Genomic DNA, 24,198 nt, shown 5'->3' with positions numbered 1-24,198 from the left:
AAGCAGGATGAGGACACAGGGGGTGTTAGAATCAAGGTTGGAGAGCAGGTCTTCACGGATGTTCAGGAGAGCAGACACTCTGGAGCCTCAGCAGGCTACACAAAGAGTTCCTGCCAAACACGAAAGTACAACCAGGACCTCCCCCACCCAGGATGGCAGAAGGGCCAAGAAAGGACAACCACACTAGTAATGGCGAAAAAGAAAGCCACCATTCTAGCTGAATGGTGACCCTTTTGTCCATTACCACCGCTGTAATGAAAGCCCGATAGTATCACACAGGTCAGTAAGTATGTCCACTGCCACTAGCCATAATAGTAAGCTTGTCACGAACAGAAACGTTCCAGGAGCAGTAAGAAAGGGGAACATCAGCAACACTGCACAGAAAGTGCTGTGTGCTGCAATAATAAAATGTAGATGCCCCAAAAGTTATAGGAAAGTATAGATTCAAAAATAAACTATGGAGAGTCAGAATAATGACAACCATAAAAATAGTAAAATAAAGAATGAGTGGGGCAAAAGGTTCCCACCTACTCAGGAACATAGAAAAATAATTCACAAGTCCAGCAAAAAGTGCTGGTTGTCCAAGATGAAGGCGATTTGGCATATAAATGAAAATCTAACAGAGCACATCACCCAATAATTTAAAGGGTAACCAATGTATTGCATGTAGAAGAATTTCTACGGTTAGCCAATGTATTGCATAAAGAGCATTTGGAGAGGGTAACCAATCTATTGCATATAGATAGATTCTTCAGGGTAGTCAATGTATTGCATTTTAGATGAATTCTTGAGGTTATTTAATGTTTTGAATCTAGGTACAGGCGTAGTGTAGCCAAGATATCGAATCTAGGTGAAGGAACAAGTTACTTACCTGTAACGGTTCTCCAGCATGGGTATGGCATGGATTCACATGCTCATGAATATTCCCCGTCATCAGGCTGGGAATCCTCGGTAAAAGAAAGAAAATCAGTTACATTTCTGAACTGTCTTTCTCCTAACAACCAATCACTGGTCTCTGGGTCATACTGCCCCCAGTCAATGAATGCCCTCTACCTAATCCCCTCCTCTGGCAGCCATCTTCAGATTTGGTAGCACGTAAAGTGGCAGTAGGACCAAGAGAAAGAAGAGCCACAGAGGGTTAGGCGGGAGGGTTTGCATGTGAATCCATGCCAGACCCATTCTGGATAACAACAGTTACAGGTAAGTAACTTGTTCCTTCTCCAGCATGGGGTCTCGCATGGATTCATATGCTCATGCATAAAGAATACATAGCAGTACACACATGCGCAACCACGGGAGGTGGCAAGGCTTAACATAAGCCATCTCTTTCCTCCTCACCAGGCTCACCTTCAAGCGAACAGGTTGCGCAGAACTGCTTGGCCGACTCTGGACTCCTACCTGGAATCCCCACTGACCCAGTAGAATCTCTTGAAAGTGTGCATCAACCTCCATGTAGCAGCCCTGCAGATGTCCCCGTTTCTGGAAGTAAAACATTGTGGTGGTATTGTCTGAAGATCCGCACCACCTTGCCCTTGCGGGACGGAAGAAACGATCAGAGGGACCAAAACACTGCCCTTCACTCCAGAACGTTGCTTTGCAACGTCTTCTACTCCAGCAGCTACAGGCCTCTGGCGTGAAGGCTTTCGGTGTGGGCTCCCCATCCTTCCAAGGAAGCCTACGTCGTGACAGTCTCCGGGCGTCCAGCCTTAAAGCCCGACAGAACCCCTTGTCGAGAACAATCTTGTATTGGAAGCTTCCAGATACCTGGACCCATCGGGAGTCTAGGAACTCCTGCAGTGGACGCAAGTCGCTGGTTGGCATGATGTAGTCCTGCATTTACCTCGTTGGTGATCTTCAGTGCTAGCAGCCGCTGCACCTTGTCCAGGATGGCCGCTAACCTCTCTTCGACGGTGATGCCAGGCATGATACCGTGTTGAGTCATGATCCCAGGAACAGAGTGTCCTGCGATGGAGTCAAGCAGGACTTTGCATAGTTCACCAAGAACCCCAGCTCCGTCAGTAGGCAGACGGTCCTTGCTGTGTGGTCGACGGCGATCTCTCTTGATCCGGCCCGGATGAGCCAGTCGTCCAAGTAAGGGTAGACTTGGAGCCCTTGCAGCCGTAGATGCGCCGCCACCGGCGCCAAGCACTTGAAGACCCTGGGTGCGAACTTCAGTCCAAAGGGGAGGGCCTTGAATTGGTAATCCTTCCCCTGAACGACAAAGCGTAGAAATTTACGGAGTCCCTTGTGAATGGCATGTGGAAGTACGCATCCTCCAGGTCCGACGACGACAGAAGGTTCCCTCTTCCAGCTGTCCGAGCACGTGCTGAATAGTGACCATGCAAAACTTTTGGGACTTTATGCATTTGTTCAGTCGTCGGAGGACGAGAATGGGCCTCCAGCCCCGGTCTTCTTTCGAATGCGGAAGTATCTTGAATGAACTCTGGATTCCCAAAGTCAATTTGGGACCAGCTGTATCGCCCCTTTGTTTAGCATGGCCCGCACCTCTAGCAGCAGCTGAGGGATGTGGTTTTCCTGCCGGGCCACCGGTGGTATTCGAGGACACTTACGTTGGAACTCTATGTCCGTGGCGAGAGCGTACAGCACCCAACGGTCGGTGGAGATGGTCTTCCACATGCTGACAAAGTTCACCAGCCAGCCTCCCACCGGGGTGCACGGGTAGGGGCCCGACGACTTGGCCGGTTCACCCCTGCTTGGAGGTCGACGGACCTTGCAGTCCCCGACTACAATGATGTCCTCAGCCACTGAAGGCCTAGGAACGGCCCCTGTTGGTTTCCTGGGCCGAGGAGCGGGAGGGCTGACGGTAAAAAAAGGAGCCCCCGCCGAAACTAGATAGGGTAGACTTGCCTCCTAGCTGTCATTGCTGAAGCGTGCCCAGGGCACATGCTTTTTCTGCCTTGATGGCTTGTAGGGACTCATCCACCGCCTTCACAAAAAGGTTATCTCTGTCAAAGGGCATGTCCCGAACTCTGGTTTGGACCTCCTGTTGGAAGTCGGGGGCCTCGAGCCAGCCATGGCGCCGAAGGCAAATGCTGTTGCCCATCTGGCGGAACACTGCACGCGCGATATCCAAGATCACGTGATCTGAAGCCACCTCGCAGGAAGGTGCAGAGGACCTGGCCCCCTTCATTACTGCCATAATTAACTCGTCTTTCGAGACTAGTTCGGTCCCAAAAAAATTACTCCCCCCTCTCCCCTCCCACTACCGTCCCCTACCTCTTAAAGATTCTAGACAGAGGGGCCCATCTACAAATCCAGAAACCCCTGGAGGACAACGACCTACTTGGCCTCAGACAATAGGGCATTAGGGGAAGACATGGAACGGAAACAGCCCTCTTGGACCTAAAAATCCAAATGGATGAGACCAAAGATAATGGTAAGTAGGCGGCAGCATTCGATCTTGTCGAACACCGGAACCTCACTCATCACCTGTTGACAGCTGCTGCCTTCTCTAGCAACACTTCTACCTGGATACAATAATTCCTGTCCAATCGAACCACTAGGGTCTTCGCAGCCTCAGCCAGTCCAATTCCCATCTACTGCGGTGTACCACAAGGCTCATGTGTCTCGCCAACGCTTTATAACATCTTTAGCAAACTCCTTTTGGACCCCCTTGACAACTTGGTTGTTACATATACGAATTACGCTGATGACAGCCACGTTCTCATTACGCTGTCAGGGTGCCATGAAGGGAACTCCAAATTGTTTAACAACATATATTTGGAGATCCAGACATGGATGGCAGACCACAGTTTTTGCCTCAATGACGAAAAGACCAAGCTCCTGCTCGTCATATCCCAAATACGCTATGCTTCTGTCAACATTGATGGAAATCTGATCACAGTGGCCAGGGAAATCAAAACTTTGGGGGTCTACTTAAACTTCACTCAAGAAGCAACTCAATGCCACTGCATCCACGACTGTCTACACCAAGAAGCCGATTAATGCATGCAAAGCATTCCTTTCTCCCAACAGCTGCATTATTCTAGACAGGGCACTAGTTCTTTCCAAGATCGACTATTGCAACACACTCTTCCTCGGCATCTCTGAACGGAACCTCAACAAAGTCAAGGTCCTGCAAAACAACGCCTTGGGATCTGCATTGAACATCCCTAGATCCCGGTCATTACCCACAAATGCCTGCCAAACTCTGCCCCCAAGTACCTGGCAGATAAGTTTCAAACACCACTCAGCCAGACCAGCTAGATCACTATGCTCGCATTGCCTCACCATCCCCAGACTCTATCTAAAAAGAGCTTGGAGGAGCGAGCTTCCCTGTGCTAGCCGCCAAACAGTGGAATGCCATCCCACTCGGCATCAGAATGGAACCCTCGTTATGGACCTTTAGAGCCAAAGTAAAGAGCTGGCTCTTTGATAAGAAACGCTAACGACCAGCTTACACGGCATCAAAATACTGTGCCTGACTAATCTCCTTGTATGTCTCACTGTTTAACTAGCAGCCTGGTACTGTCGCCTAAAATATAACTTCCGGCAACCTTCCTTGGGTTTAATGTAATGTACTGTCTCGCTCTCATGTAATGTCAACTATAGACCCTCCTGTAACCTCCGGTTGACCTGCACTTATTCTTTTTGTCACTGTTGCTGTAAATGCCTCTATATGCCTGTAACACTCGCTCATGTTTTTGGCACCCAGTTAACTCAGGGTTCGGTGCGTGATACAAATAAAGAAACTAAACTAAAGAATTCTCTTTGCTTGTGTGTGTGTATATATATATATATATATATGAATAAACCTTTATTTTTATGATACATCAGTGTACAAGTGTGTAATTAAGTGACCTTTTAGGCTTCTTGTAGGTTGCTTCACATTTATTAATACCTTCTTAAGTTACACAAAGTTACATAGAACATAAACACTGGCACCCATCTCCCAGGCAGGGACTCTAACTGCCTTGGCTCGGAACCCTCAACCAAACATTCTCTCATTCACACAACAATCCACATGACTTCACAGGCTTCCAACATGCAAAGACAAGCACTTCACAACACATCTCCTTCCTATAACACCACACCACACACAAAAAGGATCATCACAACAGTGTTTCTCTTTGGACCATATGTATTTAAGAATTTCTTTGTACCTTCCTACAGCCCTCTCTCCCACCTAAAATGAGCCTGGCTGCTCTGTCATTGCTACTATAATATAAGGTGGTAGATGTCTATACTAAGAGTTGGATTTTCTGTATCGCTCAAGGTATAGTTTTATAAAGCATTCATTTTTTGAACTACAGACACTTGATAGGTATAGCAATGGAAGCCAGCTATGCTCCTGCCCTCGCAAATATATTCATGCATCACTATGAACAACTGTTTGTCTTCTCTAATGCTATGTTTTACCGTACATCCACACATGGAAGAGATACATAGATTATGTGATTCTGATATGGACGGGCTCTTGTGACTTACTAAATGAATTTGTGCAGTATCTTAATCTTAATACATGGGGCATTCAATTCACTCATATCTCTAGTTCCAGTAGTATTAACTTTTTGGACCCAACCATTCATTATTATTATTTCTGAGCACCAATTGGTAACCAAGACTTACCGCAAACCTACTTCAGTTAACTCATTACTACATGCGAGCAGTTGCCATAAGAAATCTGTTTCACGAAACATCCCCAACGGGGAATTTATACGTGCTAGACGAAATTGCTCCTTAAACAAGAACTTCCTTACGGAATGCACATTTATTCACAACCGTTTCCTGGCAAGAGGATAGGACAGTCGCCTCCTTGACAAAGCGCAACGGGAGGTGAAATCATTGAAGAGAGAGGACTTGCTTACTCCTAAAGTACGGCCTCACAGTACTCACAGCAATAAACTGAAATTAATTACTCAATACAATGCAGATAGTTCTAGTCTGTACAACATAGTCAAGAGACATTGGCATATTCTCCAGCTGGACAGACATCACCCCTTGGGTAGATGCCTCGCCAAATTTCATCTACACTAAGGCAAATAATCTTAAGAACATCCTCTCACCCTCTTTTATGTGAAACCCACAACATAAATCAACTTGGCTGCATCAAGCAGGCTACAATGGCTTTCGCAAGTGTGGGGGATGTTCAATGTGTGCCTTTGCATATGAAACCTGCAGGATTGAATTTGGCCAATTGGGTACACATACAATCAATTCTTTCATCAACTGCAACACCAAATGTTGTGTATATTGTATTCTTTGCATCTGTGGACAGTGCTACATTGGCAGTACGATCCGTCCGTTAAAAATCAGAATTAGGGAGCATTTGGCATCCATTTCCCAGGTAGATTCTAAATATCCATTATCAGTACATTGGCATCAAGTTCACCAGATGGACAACAAAGCACAAATTAAATTTGCTGGGATGGCCAAGGTGACTACCACAAAGTGGTGGGAATTTAGTTCTCAAATTAAGGCAACTAGAAGCTCGCCTCATCTGCCAATACCGCACTGTCACACAAGGCCTCAATACAGACCATGAATTATCTGTATTTTTATGAGCAATGTGCAATTACTGTCAAAAGATGCATCCTATCTTCCCTCAGCGTTTCCCACCATTCTAATTGACTCAACATTTGCCATACAGTTAGTTTCCCCCTATTCTTTGACTAGCATTCTTAATGTCCACCTGCCCACATGGGGTGCAAAATATGAGAGGCAGAAATTAGGGTCCCAACTTGCTCCCTTCTCCCACTATTGGTTCACTCCTTGACTCCTACAAAACTCCCGGGCGACCTTCGGCTTGCCCATATATTCTTCTGGCCACCGAGCACATGACTATATTCCGTATCTCCCAGCGCCACCATGCCAGGTTTTTTCCTTTAACCCTCATTATTTTTCATTCTCGTACTCTCTAGCCATAAATACTACGTAGGTCCTTATCAGACATGCCAGCCATCTGCGAGGCACTGAAGGCAGACCCTTGCCTTCTCCCCACCAAATAAAAATGTTTGTACTCGATAATTAATAGTCAATATAACACTGCGATGGACTCAAATTCCATCTCACTCACAACTGTATCCAGCAGGGCTGGCACCGCTATTCGTTCCTTGCCAGCCTCATAGGACATTGCCTGGATTTTACTCCGCACACACTCAAGATGGCGGCCCTAATTTGACATATGCACGGCCGCGTACGAGCATTGGCCCTGTGCATATTACCGGCAGCAGGAGCTGCGCACAGCTGGCTCCTGTTCTCATTTGCAGCGGAGACGCTGGTAAGCATAGGACTCGCACGTAGACCTACAGCTCGGAGGGTCTACACGCGTTGTAATCTCCAGGCTAGACTCGCAGGTTCAACTAATTGGATTGTCTATCCTTTCTCTTTTCCCCCCTTAATTGCTGGGCTGGCTATGCACGATCGTCCCTGCACTTATTTCTGCTTCTTCAGCACCAAAGCGGAAACGCTTCGTTAATTTGTTGTTGCAACTGTAAAAGACAGGTACGCACGTAAAAATGATGTCCTTTAAAATCTTAATCGCCCTTTATATAATTGGTATGCTATTAATACGTCACATGGCTTTAATTTTCAGTGGAGCCCACAATACTCTTACTACCATCTGCTTACCATATTCATGGGTAAGTGCAGAGCCAAGCTATCCTATATGGTGATCTCAGTTGTTAGAACTTATAAGTTACTGACAAATAAATTGTCCCTCGCAATTCTCCTTCTAGTGTTCAAACCTAAGAAAACTTCATTGCAGGTACAGGAATATAGTTGTTCTATAACTAAATCTAATTGTAAAGCCAATCTTGATCATAAAATCTAATGTAATCTTGCTTTATCTTTTTCTTTCTCCCACATCTTTGTGTTTGCCCGATACACGTCCGGTATTGACCCAATTGTACTTATGTTTACCATGAATGATTAATTTTTCCACCCTCTTTAACGCTCAAAAATACTGTTCCTTGGCACCTTGCACTTTAAATGTTACAACTTGGTTAACAAATTGTGCCATGAATGTCTTTAACATTGGAATGTTGACCATCCAATTGTTTTTCGCCTTGTTGTTTGGATCTCTTACATGTTTTTTTTAATATTACCTGTACTGCATTACCTTGTACGTACACATGCTTGAAGAGCAAGTGCTCGAAACACGTGTCAGGCTACCACAGTGTTGATTAAAATCAATATACCAATGGGGTTTTATTTACGTGTTTGTGCGCAGAGTGTTTGCAAAAAAACTGTTTCCTAGTTTTATAAAGCCCCTTGTGTGGACTTTAGAAAAACTGTCCTAAAAACTGTCCTAACACTGTGGCACACTGTAGGTGTGTGAATGTGTCTCCCTACCACTGTATTCTGCCTTCGGCACAATTGCAGTAATGACCAGTGAGTCAAGTGTTCCTTTAACGACCCTCCGCAATTCTACGTTACTTTAAAAAAAAAAAAGTGAAACATTTATCACTTACCAAGTCTTATCGAAAATTCATAAAATCTTTTCAGTCTAACAACCAGAGGGCACACAGAGTTCCAGGCCTTTTCCTGCAGATGTATATCACTTGGGTTTTGTATTGCCTGCATGGTAATAAAATAAATTGCAGTTTAATATTAAAAACTGGTGCAAAGGTTCAAGTAAATGACATGGCAGTTTATTGGAAATATACACTTCTATGATTCAACACGAGGCCTTGAAGGGAAAAAATACAAAGTGACGCACTATATGATTGTGGAGAAAACAAAAATAAACCTGATAAAACATCTTGTCCCATCACGAGACAAATTCAAAATCGACTGACGCTATAACAGGGTTCTCCGATAAAACTGAAATGAGCAAGAGGAGTTTAAAGTAGGTTCAGGTTTACTGGAGAAAACGTCCTTCCTAAAAGGAACACTTTAGGAGGCTTTAGAGGAAGGTTGTTATCTGCATTGCATAAACACTCTGGTGAAAATAGACATTAAAGGCCAACATATTCCAAATGTAAAAATGGTACTTGTATTTTACAAATATTGGTTGAGTGACTAGTATGTTAACAATTTTATGATTAAGAAGTTATTCTTATTAAGAAAATAAACGGTAATTGACTCTGCTGTGTTTACCTTAGAAACAAGGCATGCAATGAATATATAAAAAATACAAAAGTATCAAATAACCTCTCAAACGATCAGAGAAATATTCTACAGCGTTTTGAGATGAGTAGATTGCCTGAAGATCATTGAGAAAGCAGTAGCTGCACAACTGCAGCAACACACTGACACCAACAATCTCCTTCAAACCTAACAATCTGGGTGCAGACCCAGAAGCCACATGGAGATTTGCTCTACATGGACTACAAGTTGCAAAGATAATGAAAAATGGGTAAAATAATTAGAACCATGCCTCAAGTTCAAGGTCTACAAACAGTAGATCAAAGTATAAACTACAACACTACTGATAAGATATTAGTAGACATTTAAGCTTACAGGTTGCTGATGCTACAGCAGCTGTAATGGACAGACCTGAAATTACAATCCTGAGTTAAAAATGTGAGGGCTCATGAGGTGAACCTGCAGTCATCATTGCTATTCAACAAAACAGAAATAAAGATAAGAACCCTTTCTGCATTTTTCTGCTCTGCCACATCCTTTCATTGTGCTTCACACAGTCTTAAAACCCATTGCTCCCTGTAACCCCTTTGCGGGATGCACTTTACTCCGCTTTCAGTATAGGGTTCCTGTTTACACCCTCACATTTTATAATTAGAGCGCTTTGTTATTACATTAATTGGTGGTTGTTGGTGCGCCCCCCCCCCCCACCCTGTGCAGCTTTATCCAGAATCCCTGTGCATCTTGGAATTCATTGTTAGGCTCCTCCACTGTGCTATGCATTTTCATCCTGCCCCACTGTGTCCATCATAATTCCAAAGTATGCCTGTCTGCTTGGCATGTGTTCCTCAAATCTGGTTACCCAGCCAGTACTATAGATCGTTCCTCTTCATGATTTAAGTCTGCCCCACTAATTCACAGAACATTGGTGCCCTGCCACCACCCTTATCCTTACAGCATCCTGCTCTTTCCCGGTCTTCAAACCATTCTCACACCTACTTCATACTCCAACCCCGCTTTCTCTTCCAAAACCTGCGTTCATATCAGGAAGACTTAGTTTGTGATGAAACAACAAGTTATCAACCACATTCTATGCTTTCTGACTGGTGGTACAGTGCTGAATTATTCTTGATGCCAATTCTAGGTCTGTTCAAACTGGACATTCAGGAAGTCCTTTTAGTGCCTCTTAGAACATTGTATTACTGCTAGCATACATCTCGAATTTCTTGTCCCGCTCCTTTGTAAGCTTGAAGGGCTGTAAGTATGCTCTCGGAATCCTGTAAGACAGCGTTGACCTGGTTCCATACTTCTCGCTCTCCATCAGTGGGTTGTGCATCTAAGCAATCAAAAAGGAACAAATAAATACAATTTTATGTCCGAAGAAATTGAAATTATGCCCAACTTCGTTTTTATTTATATCAATAGCCTCAAGCATATTCTGCACTAAAACATTCTGAACTCGAATTTCATGATAAAAAAACACAACATTCACAACTGTTAACATTACAACTACTACATACAATGGGCAGTGTTGGCAGGAGTTTAAAAACCTGGGACCTGATTGTATGTACAGACAATGCTGATGCATCACTAAGGAAGAACATCACTACTATGGCTGTATGGTGGCATAGGGGCAGCGGGAGAAGGAAGGGGGTTGTTCACTTTGGCTGTATCCTGACATGGCTATGTCGACTTTTTCATGACAATGCCGGACCAAGTATGCAAACCTGTAATGATGTTCCCGAGAGAGAACCTTTCGGGCTCTCAAATTGGGTAAACCATGTACCCTGGTATTGTCCAGTGGGTCGACCATCCTACTAACGTGTGTTTAAGTAAATATCTAGTTGGTGGCAGTTTACCTGAATTATAATTTGGGAGTACACGTTTCTCTTCCGAGGTTGCCATCCCATAGAAAATCAGTGCGATGTAGTTTCCTCAGCCCATTGCCACATATATCTGCGCAAATGTCAGTTAACAAGGTCTGATCTCCCTGTGCTCACCAGTTTGATGATAGGTAACCATAAAGATCAGCCCTGCCAAGACAAAATGGTGGTCACGGATAAGGGCATTATGTAGTAATATCATGGCTGCAACTTGAGGCGGGAGAGTGCAGGATCAGACCAGATGAGACTGGAACTTCTACTTGACTGGGGCTCTTGCAGGAATGCATGTCCCAGCCCAAAGCCCAGAAAAAAGAACTGAACATTTTGAAGTGGCAATCCCCAAGCGATTAGACTGCCATACTTGGAATGGATGCACAGATTCTAGATTCTAGAAGATGCCAAGATTCTTGCACAGCTTTCAATTCTATAGAACTGGCGAAAGCCTGCTTTATTCAGATGCTGGGATATGCTTCTGTCAGAAGCGGAACACGACGGTCAGACGTTTAAGAACAAGTTACTTACCTGTAACTCCTGTTCTCCAGCATTGTATCTTGCATGAATTCACATGCTTATGAATATTCCTCGTCAGGCTGGATATCCTCGGTAATATTAAAATCAACTTTACTTTAAAGCCTAAATAACTGCTCGCCACTTATATAGCCCATTGCTGTTACTATGAGTCATACTGCCCCGACCAATGACGTTCATCCTCCTCAGCTCCAACCCTGGTGGCCATCTTCAGATTTAAGAGCGAGCGCACGTAGCCGTGGCAGTAGGAACCACTAAAGAGCAATAGAAGGTTAGTAGGGAAGTTTGCATGTCAATCCATGTAAGATACCAATGCTGGAGAACAGGCGTTACAGCGAATTAACTTGTTCTTTCTCCAGCATTGGATCTTATATGGATTCACATGCTTATGAATAAGATTATACAGCAGTACAAACACCACAACCATGGGAGGCAGAACAGCTCAATAGAAGCAATGCAAACTCACCCCTGGAACACTCACCTCAAGCAAAAAGCCGAGTGTAACAGGAGATAGCCGTCAAGTGAACTTATCGACGCATGCACAAGGCCTGCTTTAGCCAATGACCGAAGATAAGGCAAGATCTGATTAGCCTCGATACGAGGGTTGAGTCGTTGAGATGACACCATATGGACAAACTTTTCCACGTAGGTTTCTACAAGGAAAGTCAACAGAGTTCAAGCCTTGGCCAGAATCTCATAGCATTCCAAGGGTAACTGGAAGTGTCCAAATTCTAAGGCTGCAGGAGCCAGGCCCTTAATTTAAGGGACGCTAGGTTGTGATGCAGGACGGCTCCTCCTTCACTGGCTAGTAGGCCAGGCAATTTGAACCATCCTGCACCGGCTCCGTTTGAGTGCCTCGAGTACTTTTAGAAGATTGATCGGAGGGAACGCGTAAAGGTTTAGGGACGGAGAAAGCATTCCCTATACTCCTGGATTGAGGAAACCTGCTGGCAAACTGGCTCTACACTTGGCCACTATGGCAAACAAATTGATCTGAGGTTGCCCCCATCTTGAGCATAGTCGAACTTGATCCTGATGGAGACTCATGGCAGGATTGCAGCTCCCTGCTGAGGGAATCCACGATGGTGTTGTGGATCCCTGCCAGGTGAAATGGAATGTGGAAAATGTATGGCACAGAGCTTGAGCTTTGTGGAGGATAGGAGAGAGCCCCCCCCCCCCTTCCTTTCTGATGTAGAACATGGGGGTCGTGTTGTCCGACAAGATGCGGACCACCTTCCCCTGTAGCTGTGGTTGAAAAGATTTGAGAGACCAGAACACCGCCCTGAGTACCAACACAATGATGTGAAGTAACTTGCCCTCTGGTAACCAGAGACCTCTGGAGTGGAGTTTTCCTGTGCGCTCTCCCCCTCCCCCCTCCATCACTCCTTCAGGGAGGCATCGGTTGTAACAGTCGCTTGGCGTGCCAGAGGGAGAAAGCGGGCTGTTAGGGAGAATTCTCAGAAATGTGCTAATTCCCTCTACCTTAGAGACCCCCAGCAACTTTGCTGGATTTTGAGACTTGATTTCTTTACCTGTAGAGAGCGAGACCCTTTCCCCCCTCCCCCCCCAACTCTCATGTATTTAATGTGATTTTTGTGCACTGTGTTTCTTTTCGTTGTGCAGTCTGACAAACTCCATAGGCATCATCTTTTACATTGTGTCACAGCACCTTCAGTGCATTGACACTCGAAAGTCTTTCAGATTTCCCAAAGGTTTAAATACCTTCTCTGGGATAAACAGTTTCCCAGAGCAGTAAAGTGAAATGGACATTACTTAACTTTGTAACTTTCTAAACCCAGCACATACTATCTTACAGTAGGGTGCTGGGGGGGTGGGGGGTTACTTAGTATCCCCTTTGTCTAGCTTCTCATGTAACATTTTTATGTTACCCTTTCCTCACTTAATGGCTGTTGGCAGTGGCTTACTTTACTACCATTATGGGATTTTACTGTGGGATGCGTTCGCATCCACGGTAAAGCACCCAAGGGTGCCATTTATTGTCAAAATGACCCAGGTCTTCTATTTTCACTATATCTTTGTGGAAAGGTCCTTCTTGAGATTTAGTCTGTGCGCCAAACCTGATTTGGTCCCTTTGTTAATTTTGCCTTTGGCGGGATTCACAACTGAAGCCCGCCTCTGGCTCCAGGGTGTCTAGCGGGGGCAGGAAGCGAGGGAGGTGCCCGGAACTCCCTGTGCTTAGTCTCCTAGGAGACAGGAATGCACTCTTAGGTGATTGGCCGGCTGGGTGACTGACAGCTAAGCTGGAATGAATGGGAGCAACCTGCATAAAAGGCGAGGATTTTTGGCTTGCAAGGCAGTCGATGAGACTGGACCGAACGACCATGCTAGGTTGACGGCAGCGCCCTCTTCGGCAGGTGTTTGCCCAAAGATGCGCGACCACTCTACTCTGTACTAGAAGGCCGAGAACTCTTTTTTTTTTTTTTTTTTTTTAAACTCTTTATTTCTCATTTTCAACAATATTCAACAAGCAGTATCATCATCATAAGTCATTGAACTGCAAAATATACAATAGCAGGAAGCAATACAGCAGAATTTCATACCATGACCCCATATCCCACCATATCAAAATGTAAAATTAACTTAAAACCAAACCAGATATAACAAACAAATAACAACAGACAAACAAGACTACACAAAACAACCACATAAACAACACAATTCCCCCCCCCTATATGTAAAGTACCTGAAAGTAAACCATTTCACTCCACTCTATAATTCAACCTAGCATTATCCATAAAGGTCATTAAAACTCTCCCACATTTCATCATAAAGTTCTGCCTTGTTTTGTTTACTAAACATAGTTTTTTCAAATCTTGATAAAGCTCTAACATCCAAAATCCACTCCTCCACTGTCGGCTTTTTCCGTGTCTTCCAGACCTTCAACACTTGTTTAACCGCCACCAACAAAACTTTACGCACCCCGCACAATATCACCCAACTTACATTACGCCCACCACCATACGACAGGAATATAACTGCTAAGGGATTGCGTGGGTAAACAACGTCCCAGACCTGATCAATCCTGTCAATAACCTCCCTCCAAAATCTTACCACCCTTTCACAATGCCACAACATATGTAACAGAGTACCCTGTTCTTTTCCACAACCCCAACACAAATCATCATCAACTAAACCCAATTTGCACATACGTGTTGGAGTCCAATATATTCTGCCCAATATCCTTTGATGTATGTAGCGTAATTGCAAATCCACTTTGGCTGTCGTCGGCACTCTCCAAATCTTATCCCATTCTTTCAATGTGAGTTCCCTGCCCAACTCCTCCGTCCATGATAACCTCAACTTTTCCCACGAGTCCAACCATTGCCCATCCAGTTGCATAAACTGCATAAATGTAGACACTTTTTGAAATCCCATTTCCAATATATCAAAATTCTCTGGCTTTTTCAAGAATGGAGCATCCAACATTTCTCTCCGTTCCAAGAGTAAAGCTACCAACATTTCATATCTTCTCAATTCCCTGTCCCTCAAACCAAATTTCTCAACTAAACTCCCAAAAGGTACCACCCCAGCATCATTCCACACATCGCCAATAATCAAAACTCCCCTCTGAATCCAACTCTTCCAAGTCAGTACCTTATTATTATACTGCAGACCAGGATTATGCCAAAGTGAAGCCTCTTCATAAAGATATAGTCCCTGACCAGTACCTATAATCCATGACGACAACGCTTCTTTGGTAGCTAACACCGATTTCAAACACCGTACCTTCTTAGGCAACTTTCCAAAAGAAAACAAACCTTTAATATCATAAGGCAAAAACCGCTGCATCTCAATTTGTACCCACCACGGTACCCGGTTCAGGTCTACACCAGTGTAATTAGACACTTTGTTTAACAAAAAACCACTACAGTAGTTTTTCAATACCGGGTACCCAAATCCCCCATCTTTAACTTTCCTGACCATAATGTACCGGGGAATCTTGGCTCTCTTCCCAAACCCCCACAAAAAATCCTGAAACAATCTATCTACACGTGCCAATGCTCCCTTTGTAAAATGTAAAGGCAGAGATTGAACAACATACAGAATCTTTGGCAGCAAAATCATTTTAATAGCATTAATTTTGCCCCAAAGAGTCAGATTAACACGTCCCCATCTCATAATATCCCGCCTAAGAACCTCAATGATTTTATCCACATTATAACTTACTAACTTTCCAAAATCTTGAGTAATATGAATACCCAAATATTTCACACTAGAATATTCCCATTTACAATCCCACCCCAGCAGCTGACACTGACCGGCGATGAGGTCTCTCAGACGCCAGGCTACGAACCAACCCCACCTCAGATGAAGGGTAGGTACCCTCACTCAGCCAACACACCAACCGCTGACTGCGGTCCTTAAGCATTTTCTGAGAGAATCCTTTACAGATTTCGCAGGAATCAACTGAGTGATTAGGGCAAATGCAATATAGGCAGTCCATGTGCCCGTCTCCCCTCATACACTTTCTTCAGCCCGCAAGTCGCGCAAGGCCGAAACAAAACTTTTCCTGAAGACATCGTACAAAACAACCACAACACCAACACGTGTAAAATCAGAACAAGCATGAGGTGATCCCAACACTTTGGAGACAGTTGAAATCTGAGGGAAAGCCGCGGGGGCGGGGCTATTTATACCCTACGCCCCATTTGTGGTGGCTAAAGCCTCCAAAAAAGACGTTAATAGGACACTAAAGTGTTGAGTTTTCCAGGGGAAACGCCATTTTAAAAATGGCCGAGGTTCGCAGCCTGACGACGGGGAATATTCACAGCAAGTGAATCCATGAAACATCCAATGCTGGAGAAATCCATGAATAATTGTTAAATCAAGAAACCTTGTGTTTAAGAGTTTTATTTGAATACTTGTCACTGTGAATCTGTGCAACTCCCCTGCAGCTCACATTGATCCCTCTTGAGATGAGCCTGGCTACTCAACCACACTACCAACCTATGTAGTACAGACTTAGACCAAAGGTTGGGCTCCTATTGCCAGGAGGTCAGGGTTGTTGTAGTGCACCCTAAGGGTACTGCATACAATCTTGCCTAACAGGGGCATTCTGCGGCAGGTACTGACGATGCCTACACCACTGAGTGATTGGCAAAACTGAAGGTTGAATGAGGTCTTCTCGTTCCAAGAACCTGACACTTGCTTCCATCTGGCATCCAGGAACTCTTGCAGTGGCCTAATGTGCAGCCTGCAGCAAGGTACCAGAGTGATGCAAGGGGACATCATCCCTAGCAGAGACTTGATTGAGCGAACCGTCGTTACCGTCAGAGTAGACAGCGGTCGACTCTTGCAGATCATGGCCTAGATTCTGTCCTCTGACAGGACTGCTAAAGGTTGTGGAGAATCCTAGGGACGCGAGACATCGAATGGGGTCTTCAGTATGCTGCAGGGCCATCTGGTGAGACTGTAACCGCATCAACCAGTCGTCCAGATAAGGGTAGACACGTATACCTGTGCGACACAGATGGGCAGCTACTGGAGCGAAGCACATGGTCAATACCCTTGGAGCAGGCTTTAGTGCAAAGGGTAGAGCCTTGAACTGGTAGAGCATTCCCTGCACTAGCAAAGGAAATAGCTGTGCTTCTGATGGATCCGAATATGGAAGTATGCGTCTTCCAGATATAGAGATGTGAGAAAATCCCCTTTCTCTAGCTGCTCGAGAACCTGCTGCAACTTGACCATACAGAGGTTTTATGATCGAAGGAAGTTGTTCAGCTTCTGGAGATCTAGAAAAGATCTCCACCCACCAGCCTTTTCTCTGGCCAGGAACTATCTGGAGTACACTCCCATAGGTGCAGTGGAACTGGTTCTATATTCCTTTTTTTAGCATGGACCAAACAGCCTGCAGGAGGAGGGGCAGATGTAGTTCCCTTTTGTGTATGGGCATTTTGCTAGAAATTCTAGGATGTGCTCTTTTTGCACAATGTCGAGCACCCACTTGTCGGTGGTGATGTTCTGGCCGACAAGGGGTGCAGAAGTGGGGCCTGCCCCTGATCCGGGTCAGGCCTGCTATTTGATCTTGCAAGCGGGTGGTGGATCTGCGCCACCTCCGAGTGCCATTGTGCTTGCGACCTTCCGAGCCAAGCCTCCGGCAAGGAGGAACGAGAAGGTTGACAATAGGACAATTGTTGCTACGCCCCGGAGGATATGGAGAGTCTCCCCTTCCCAGAACGAACAGACTGCCTCCTTTGCTGAAGAGTGCGGGCCTCGTCCGTGTGAGTCTTTATTGCTTGAAGCGTCTCATCGACTTTTTTCCCCCAAAGTGGTTGACAGCAGCGAAGGACATGTCGATGACCTTTGATTGCACCTTGTGGTGGAAGTAGGTGGCTTTTAAACACCCCTGACACCAGGGGACTGCACCATTTCTCATCTTGCCGATACCTGTGTCTGCCACATCCAGTGCTACAGTGATTGTATGATCCAAGGGCATCTCGCCCTCATGCAGCAAAGCCAAAGTCTCCTCCCTCTTGTTATCAGGCAAGAATTATGAGAGGGGTCCCATATTAAAACACAATTACCTATCATAAACGCAAAAGAATGGCTAAGGAATTTGCAGCTCTGATAGTGCTTACTGCTGTAATAATTATCCTCTTTCCAAAATGATCGAGCTGCTTTCCATCCTTGTCTGAGGGAACCAAGTATTGATACAAAGGGTTAGATGATCTCTTTATGGCTTTAACCAAAACCAGAGTCAGGGGATGGCTGGGAGCGAAGATATTTGGTAGCGCTTTCAGGAACTCTAGATTTCTTTTCAAGGTAGTCTTTTTCAATGGAGCTGAAAAATGGTTCCATATCGCCATGAGACCATCTTCCCAGATGTCATCAAGCAGAGGTATAGCTAGCACCAGGTATAGCTATCACCGATTACCTGGATGCTTTCCTCCTCTGAAACAGGAAGCCCTCCTTTGGCTCTTCCAGGACGAGGTTGAAGAGCTTCACAGCACGCATCAACAGCAAATGAAAGGAACCCATTTCATTTTAAGGTGAACTCGTGGAGGGTAGATCGGTATCAGGATTCTCTCCATCCGCTGGCACCAAGTCATCGTACTCATCAGTTGTATGGGTACTTTGGGATGTGTCTGGACCAGTATACGTGTCTGAGAAAACAGCCACTGGGTGCAAGAATTACTGTGATGCTGGCCTGAGAGGTTGAGGCCAAGGCTACCCTTCCTCAGGACTCCCATTAGGGTCACTGCACATTACACTGAAAACTAGTAAGAAGAGATTGACAGCGAGTTCAGTAGATTCCAGTCTAGAAGGATAAACTAGCTTAAGGCACAGAGGGGGACCAATGGAGAGTTCAGAAAAGGAACTAAATAACAGACTAGGCCATGAAAACAAGTTGGCGTTATCCCAGTCTAAACACCCTATGATTCGAAAACTGATCGGGACTAGTTCAGAGAATCACCTTTAAACTGAAGATAGTGTGGCTCAGTTATGCTTCGCCTGAGAGCATCTTGCAAAGTTCCTTGTCTACACCCTATCATTTTACAGACACTCAAGAGTGTCCCAATAGGACTATTTATACACTTTATATTTATCAGATCCTGGAGCAATACCATGTCATGATCTTATTGCGATGGGACTCAAAGTGCTCCAACTTTGGAATATCGAACCTGTTTGATTCGTATTACTTTTGCCCAGGACAATGCCTTGCGGGTTATCCGCTAATGTTGGCCTTTCTCTGGATCAACACATTACCTGGGGTATTTAAGTGAGATGTAAGGGACATGACATATTGAGGCTCAAGTCCTTTCACACAGATTACTGGTAAATTAAAGGTGGTGTATAAAGGAGGCTGGCGATACCGTACGCATCACAAAGAGGTAAGTTGGCAAGAGCCAGAGAGTCTCCTGCCATTGTTGCTTGCCCTCATCATTCACAGACTTAAAGTTTCTGCCCAGTGCATCTCCATTTAGGCACCTCACTTGCAATGTAGCTCTGTATAACGTGGCCCTGGCAGTGCGCAAGAATCCCAGTCACAAAAGGCACACCTGGTCAGTTTCCATAAGCAAGATTCCCTGCTTTGCCCCTTGTGCATTTGATGCTGGTTTTTTTTCTAGTAGCAAGTTTAATTTTCTCTGCTTAAGTCTTCAAGTCTCTACATAACCCTTTCCCCACCCTATCAATCTTCTTGTGTCCTATTCTGCTACTCGTTCTCTCCGCTCAGTCACATTTCCGTGTTACTTTCACCTGTCCCTCTTGGCTCAGTCCAGCTGTAGCTCTTTTGCTCTCCTGGCTCCACTCCAATGAAATGCACACCCGCTGGCTCTTCATTCCCTTCCCCCCTTACTGAGTTTTTTTTATGCTTCCTTAAAGACTTTTATCATCCTAATGGTTTACTTTGTGATTTTCATTTAGGCTGATATTTGATCTACCGTTTTAATAAGGAGTTGAACTACTGCATGGCCATTTAGGTAATGGTCTTCCCTAGAGTCCAAATTAGCAGCTCAGAGTAGCAATGCCCGACTCTGGCCAAATATAGCATTGGATGGATGATTAGAAGCTGAATGCACATCCAGCATTGAGGTTTTTCAAAAAAGCTATGCTTTGTGCGCTATATCATCTTTGTCAAATGATGGGACTCTTCCCAAAGCAGATGGAAGTAGAATTTACCAAAGTGAAGATGAAGGCTCTCATGCGGAATCTGATCTGGTACTGCAAATGAAGGCAAAGTACCACTAGAGTCTGCGCAATACATACTTCTTTCCACAGGATCAAACAGGAACTGTATCCGTGTTGCACTCCACTGGCTCAATACTTACCCTCAGGATACTAACCACCAGGCCTCCTAGTAACCTGAAAAAGGCATCCATTCTGCACTCTGTGCAACTCACCTTGTGTCTGAAGAAAGGGCTGCCAGTAGCGTTTGCCCGCAGGCCACAACTGCAAATGGGACAAATGGGCCTTCAAGACACTGCTTTATTTCATTTTATAGGTTTGTGTGTGTGTTAACCACTCAAATGAGCATCTAAATGCTAGGAGATATTAAACTAGACAAAATAGCAGAAAATCAATGAAAGATGTAGGAGGGATGGAACACTAAAGGAGCAAGGTCTACAGTCTGTGTGAAAGTGATAATAGTGAGCACAAACCAAGCAGTTCAAGCTGCAGAATAATCAAAGGATGCCACCTTGACTTGAAAGGATCCTCCCAAAGCTGTGTAATGAATGGGACAGACACCAAGAATGTATCTTTGGACCTTAATGATCTCTGTGATATACAAATGGATCAAGTGGTTTGCCCGACAAGGCTTTATGTACCAGAGTAAGCAAAGCTTTAAATTTTACCCTTGCCTCAACTGGTAGCCAGTGCAATTTCTCAAGCACCGGGGAGATCTGCAGCATTTGAGTATTGGTCACAATGTGAGCTGTGGAATTAAGGAGGATTTCTGTAGAAGAATGTTTTTATTTGCCCCCAAACACAGGGCATTACAGTAATTGCTTTTGTGGCGATAATGGCCCATGCAATGATAAGATTTTCTAAAGAAAAAAGGCGGCTTATCTGTCTCAAAAGCATCAGATAATATGAAGAGGCACCAAGCACCGCATTGGCTTGGGGAAGCATGGCTATCTGGTCATTACACAGCAAGCCCAAATATTTCACTTTGCCAGCTACTTTAAAAGAGTGTTGTGCTAGGCAGATTGGAGCATAATCTGCGTGCATATTGATGGAGCTGGTCAGAGGAGACGAGCAAAGATTCCATTTTTGATTTGTTTACACTGAGTCAGTTGTCCCACATCCATCACTCAAACAATTTGAAAACTGACTGGATGTGGGCTTGTGTGTTTCCAGGCTTTTCCGATATTTTAAATACAAATCGGTAGGTAATTCACTTAATTATGAAACATCACCCCACACTTGACCAAGAGATCGTGCAGCGGGTTGATAGAGTTTGAATAACAGCAAATACAGACAGATGCCCTGGGGAACTCCACAATTCCAGCAAGAAGCAAAGGATTCTGTCTTTAATCTGCAATGTGTAAAATGATTTGTTCGGAAGGACAGTAACCAGTTTATTGTCCATCCATCAAGATATGGTTGAAGGTATCAAATGCAGCAGAGGGGTCTAGGTAGATATAATAACAGCCAGCAAATTCCATTTATTTTTGTTGGTGCAGAATGTCCTTAACATTAATCAGTGCTGTGGCCAATTTGAAACCAAATTGGTATTTACCCAGCAATGTTCTACTCATCACAATAGACCCAAGTTGAACATACAGCACACATCAAACACTATTCATAGCTCTCCAATTCCACCTTGAATCCAATTCACTATCTCAACACATCTATTATCCAACTTTCTACAGATGACAACACAAGATGGAATCGCACACATTCATCTTTACTCAAAGCACTTCCTTGTCCCCTTTTCTTTCCTCAGTATTGCTCACTGTTAGGCAAAGTTTGTATGCAGAACTCTCTGGGAACACTACACACAACTATGACTACAGGTGTAAGCAAACCAACTTTTGGAGTATGTCTGCACTACACAGTTTTGGTAGCAGGGATGAGCAGCCAGGCTTATCTCAAGAGGGGAAATGTGAGCAGTAATGATGTTACACAGAGGTCTACAATCACAGGTGTTCAAATAAACTTACACTCCAAGTTTTCTTTGATAAACACTTATTAATTTATCTGTCCGTTATAAAACATTCATTAGAAGGCAAATATATAATAACACATAAATATACTTCGATACTATTTCAGAATACCTTTCAAGAGGAGTAAAAGGCAAAGATGATTACAACATGAAAGGGTACAATTATTCTTAGACAGTGCAAATACTTGGAGTTCACCAGAAGAGTCAATTCAATAGGCTAGGCAGAAGTCAATGGGTCTTGGATAGGATGAAGCTGTTCTGGTAAGTAAACGGTAAAGTCTCTGCACAAGTTCTCAGAAGTAGTTTGTTTAAAGAAGAATCATTTGTTGGGTCGCAAGCTGATTAGACTTGCAAGTTGCAAACGTTTCAAGCACTTTGACCGCGAGAGGCAAGTACTCTCAGTCTTGTTTCACAGTACCTTACAATGAAGAAAAAGATGCAGTTGATTACTTTTGTTCCTGGCTGTTCCTGCAGATCTCGCTGTTCCTGTGCCTCCGTCATGGGGACAAGAGGGAGGACGTTGGGGGACTCCTGCACTGCACTCCGACTGGTCAAAAAGCTTGCAACTGGCAAACTTCAATTCCGGTGGCTGCAAGTAACGCACATAAGCTGGTGTCCCTCTCCCTGGTCCTACGGTTTCCTGTAGCAACTCTGAGAAAATTCAACTAGCTCAGGGATGGGTATCCAGGTGGCTTACTGTGGAGCGGATTGGTCCCACCAACTCAAAAGGGAAGCCCTTTGCAGGGCTTCTCTGTTGATGCGAACCTGGCGATTTGGACCTGCAGCAGGGCTTCACCGGGCAAACCAATGGGCCAGGAGTTGCAGCAGCCGTCCTCTTCAAGCTCTTCGTCGGTTCCTTTGTCCAGTGGTAGATTCTGCCTTCCAAGCCAAGAGACTCGCCTTTTATTCAGTACTCTCCCATTCATTCTAGCCTAGCTGTCACTCACCCAGCAGGGTGGCTGCCCTTGCCGGACAGTCAGCCAGCCAATCACCACAGAGTGCATTTGGGTCTCCTAGGAGACGAAGCACAGGGAGTCTTGGGCATCTCCCTTACTTCCTGCCCACCCCAGACACTCTGGGGCCAGTGGCAGGTTTCACTGAAGCCCGCCAAAGGTGAATGAACAAAGACCAAAAATGGTTTGGCGCGCAGAGAAAAACTCCAGAAGGACCTTTCCAAAAAGACGTGGCGAAAAAAGAAGACCGGGACCTGTTTTAACAAAGGAGGCTCAGACGCCATCTTGAAAAACATGGGGCCCTCGATTTAACGTTACCGGAGCTACGAATATTTTGCGGTCGGGAAAAAAATCATGGTAGTTTGTTGTAAAACTACTGCCAGCAGCCATTCTGAGAGGAAAAGGTAGCATTTGACTGCTACATGAGTATCTAGACACAGGGGATACCAAGTAACCCCTCCAGCACTCTATCGTAAGATAGCGTGTGCTGGGTCTAGGAATTTAAAAGAATAGTAAAGACAATTTCACTTTACTTACTCTGGGAAACAGTAGTTTATCCAAGAGAAGGTAGTTAAAACTTGGTAAAGCCCGAGAGGCTTCCATTTGTCACTGCACAGAGTGCTGTGTGACAATTGAAAAAGATGATGCCTATGAGTTGGTTAGGCGCCACAAACAGAGAAAACACAGAGGAAAAACACATCTCAAAATGCATGAGAGTGCAAAAAAGGGTCACACTCTCTCCAGGTAAAAAATCAAGTCCTCAAAATACAGCAAAGTTGCTGGGGGTCTCTATGGTGAAGGGAATTAGCACATTTTTAAGAATTCTTCCTAACACTCACTATTCTGTACGCAGACTAGGGTCTGGAGCACACAGGTAGGGGCTCAAAACGCCATACAAGGATCAGGTGTATTGAAACTACAATAGTGGTGATTTGGCGCAGTATAAAAGCTGAGTAACATAACATTTGCGGCTTTGTCCAAAATTAACAAAAAAGGACAGTTTGAGATTAGGCGATAGAACAGACAAATGGGACCATCAATGCTTACAGAAGGGGGTGGACCCAGCTTCTAGTATTTTGGACAACACTCGTCACATGAGGTATTTACAATACTATTCCGGTTTCAAGCTCAAATATCCAGGTGATTAATAATCACACCG

The 24,198-nt window shown here is 44.7% G+C and overlaps 1 protein-coding gene across 5 annotated transcripts in view; it reads right to left on the bottom strand.

Annotated features, from left to right (window-relative positions):
• Positions 1–24,198, bottom strand: part of CYRIA (CYFIP related Rac1 interactor A) — a 440,426-nt gene that overhangs the window by 199,468 nt on the left and 216,760 nt on the right. For all 5 annotated transcript variants that reach the window (XM_069605934.1, XM_069605930.1, XM_069605935.1 and 2 more), the window contains 2 exons: positions 10,260–10,381; positions 8,433–8,538 (listed from right to left, as the gene is read on the bottom strand). In XM_069605934.1, coding sequence (XP_069462035.1) covers positions 8,433–8,538; positions 10,260–10,381 — 228 coding nt within the window. The remainder of the gene's footprint in view (positions 1–8,432; positions 8,539–10,259; positions 10,382–24,198) is intronic.

The sequence above is a fragment of the Ambystoma mexicanum genome, chromosome 4p, assembly GCF_040938575.1.
Source record: "Ambystoma mexicanum isolate Mex_15411 chromosome 4p, UKY_AmexF1_1, whole genome shotgun sequence".
Lineage (NCBI taxonomy): Eukaryota > Metazoa > Chordata > Amphibia > Caudata > Ambystomatidae > Ambystoma > Ambystoma mexicanum.
Note: the sequence above shows the minus strand (reverse complement) of the source record. Positions and strands in the feature narration are given on the sequence as shown.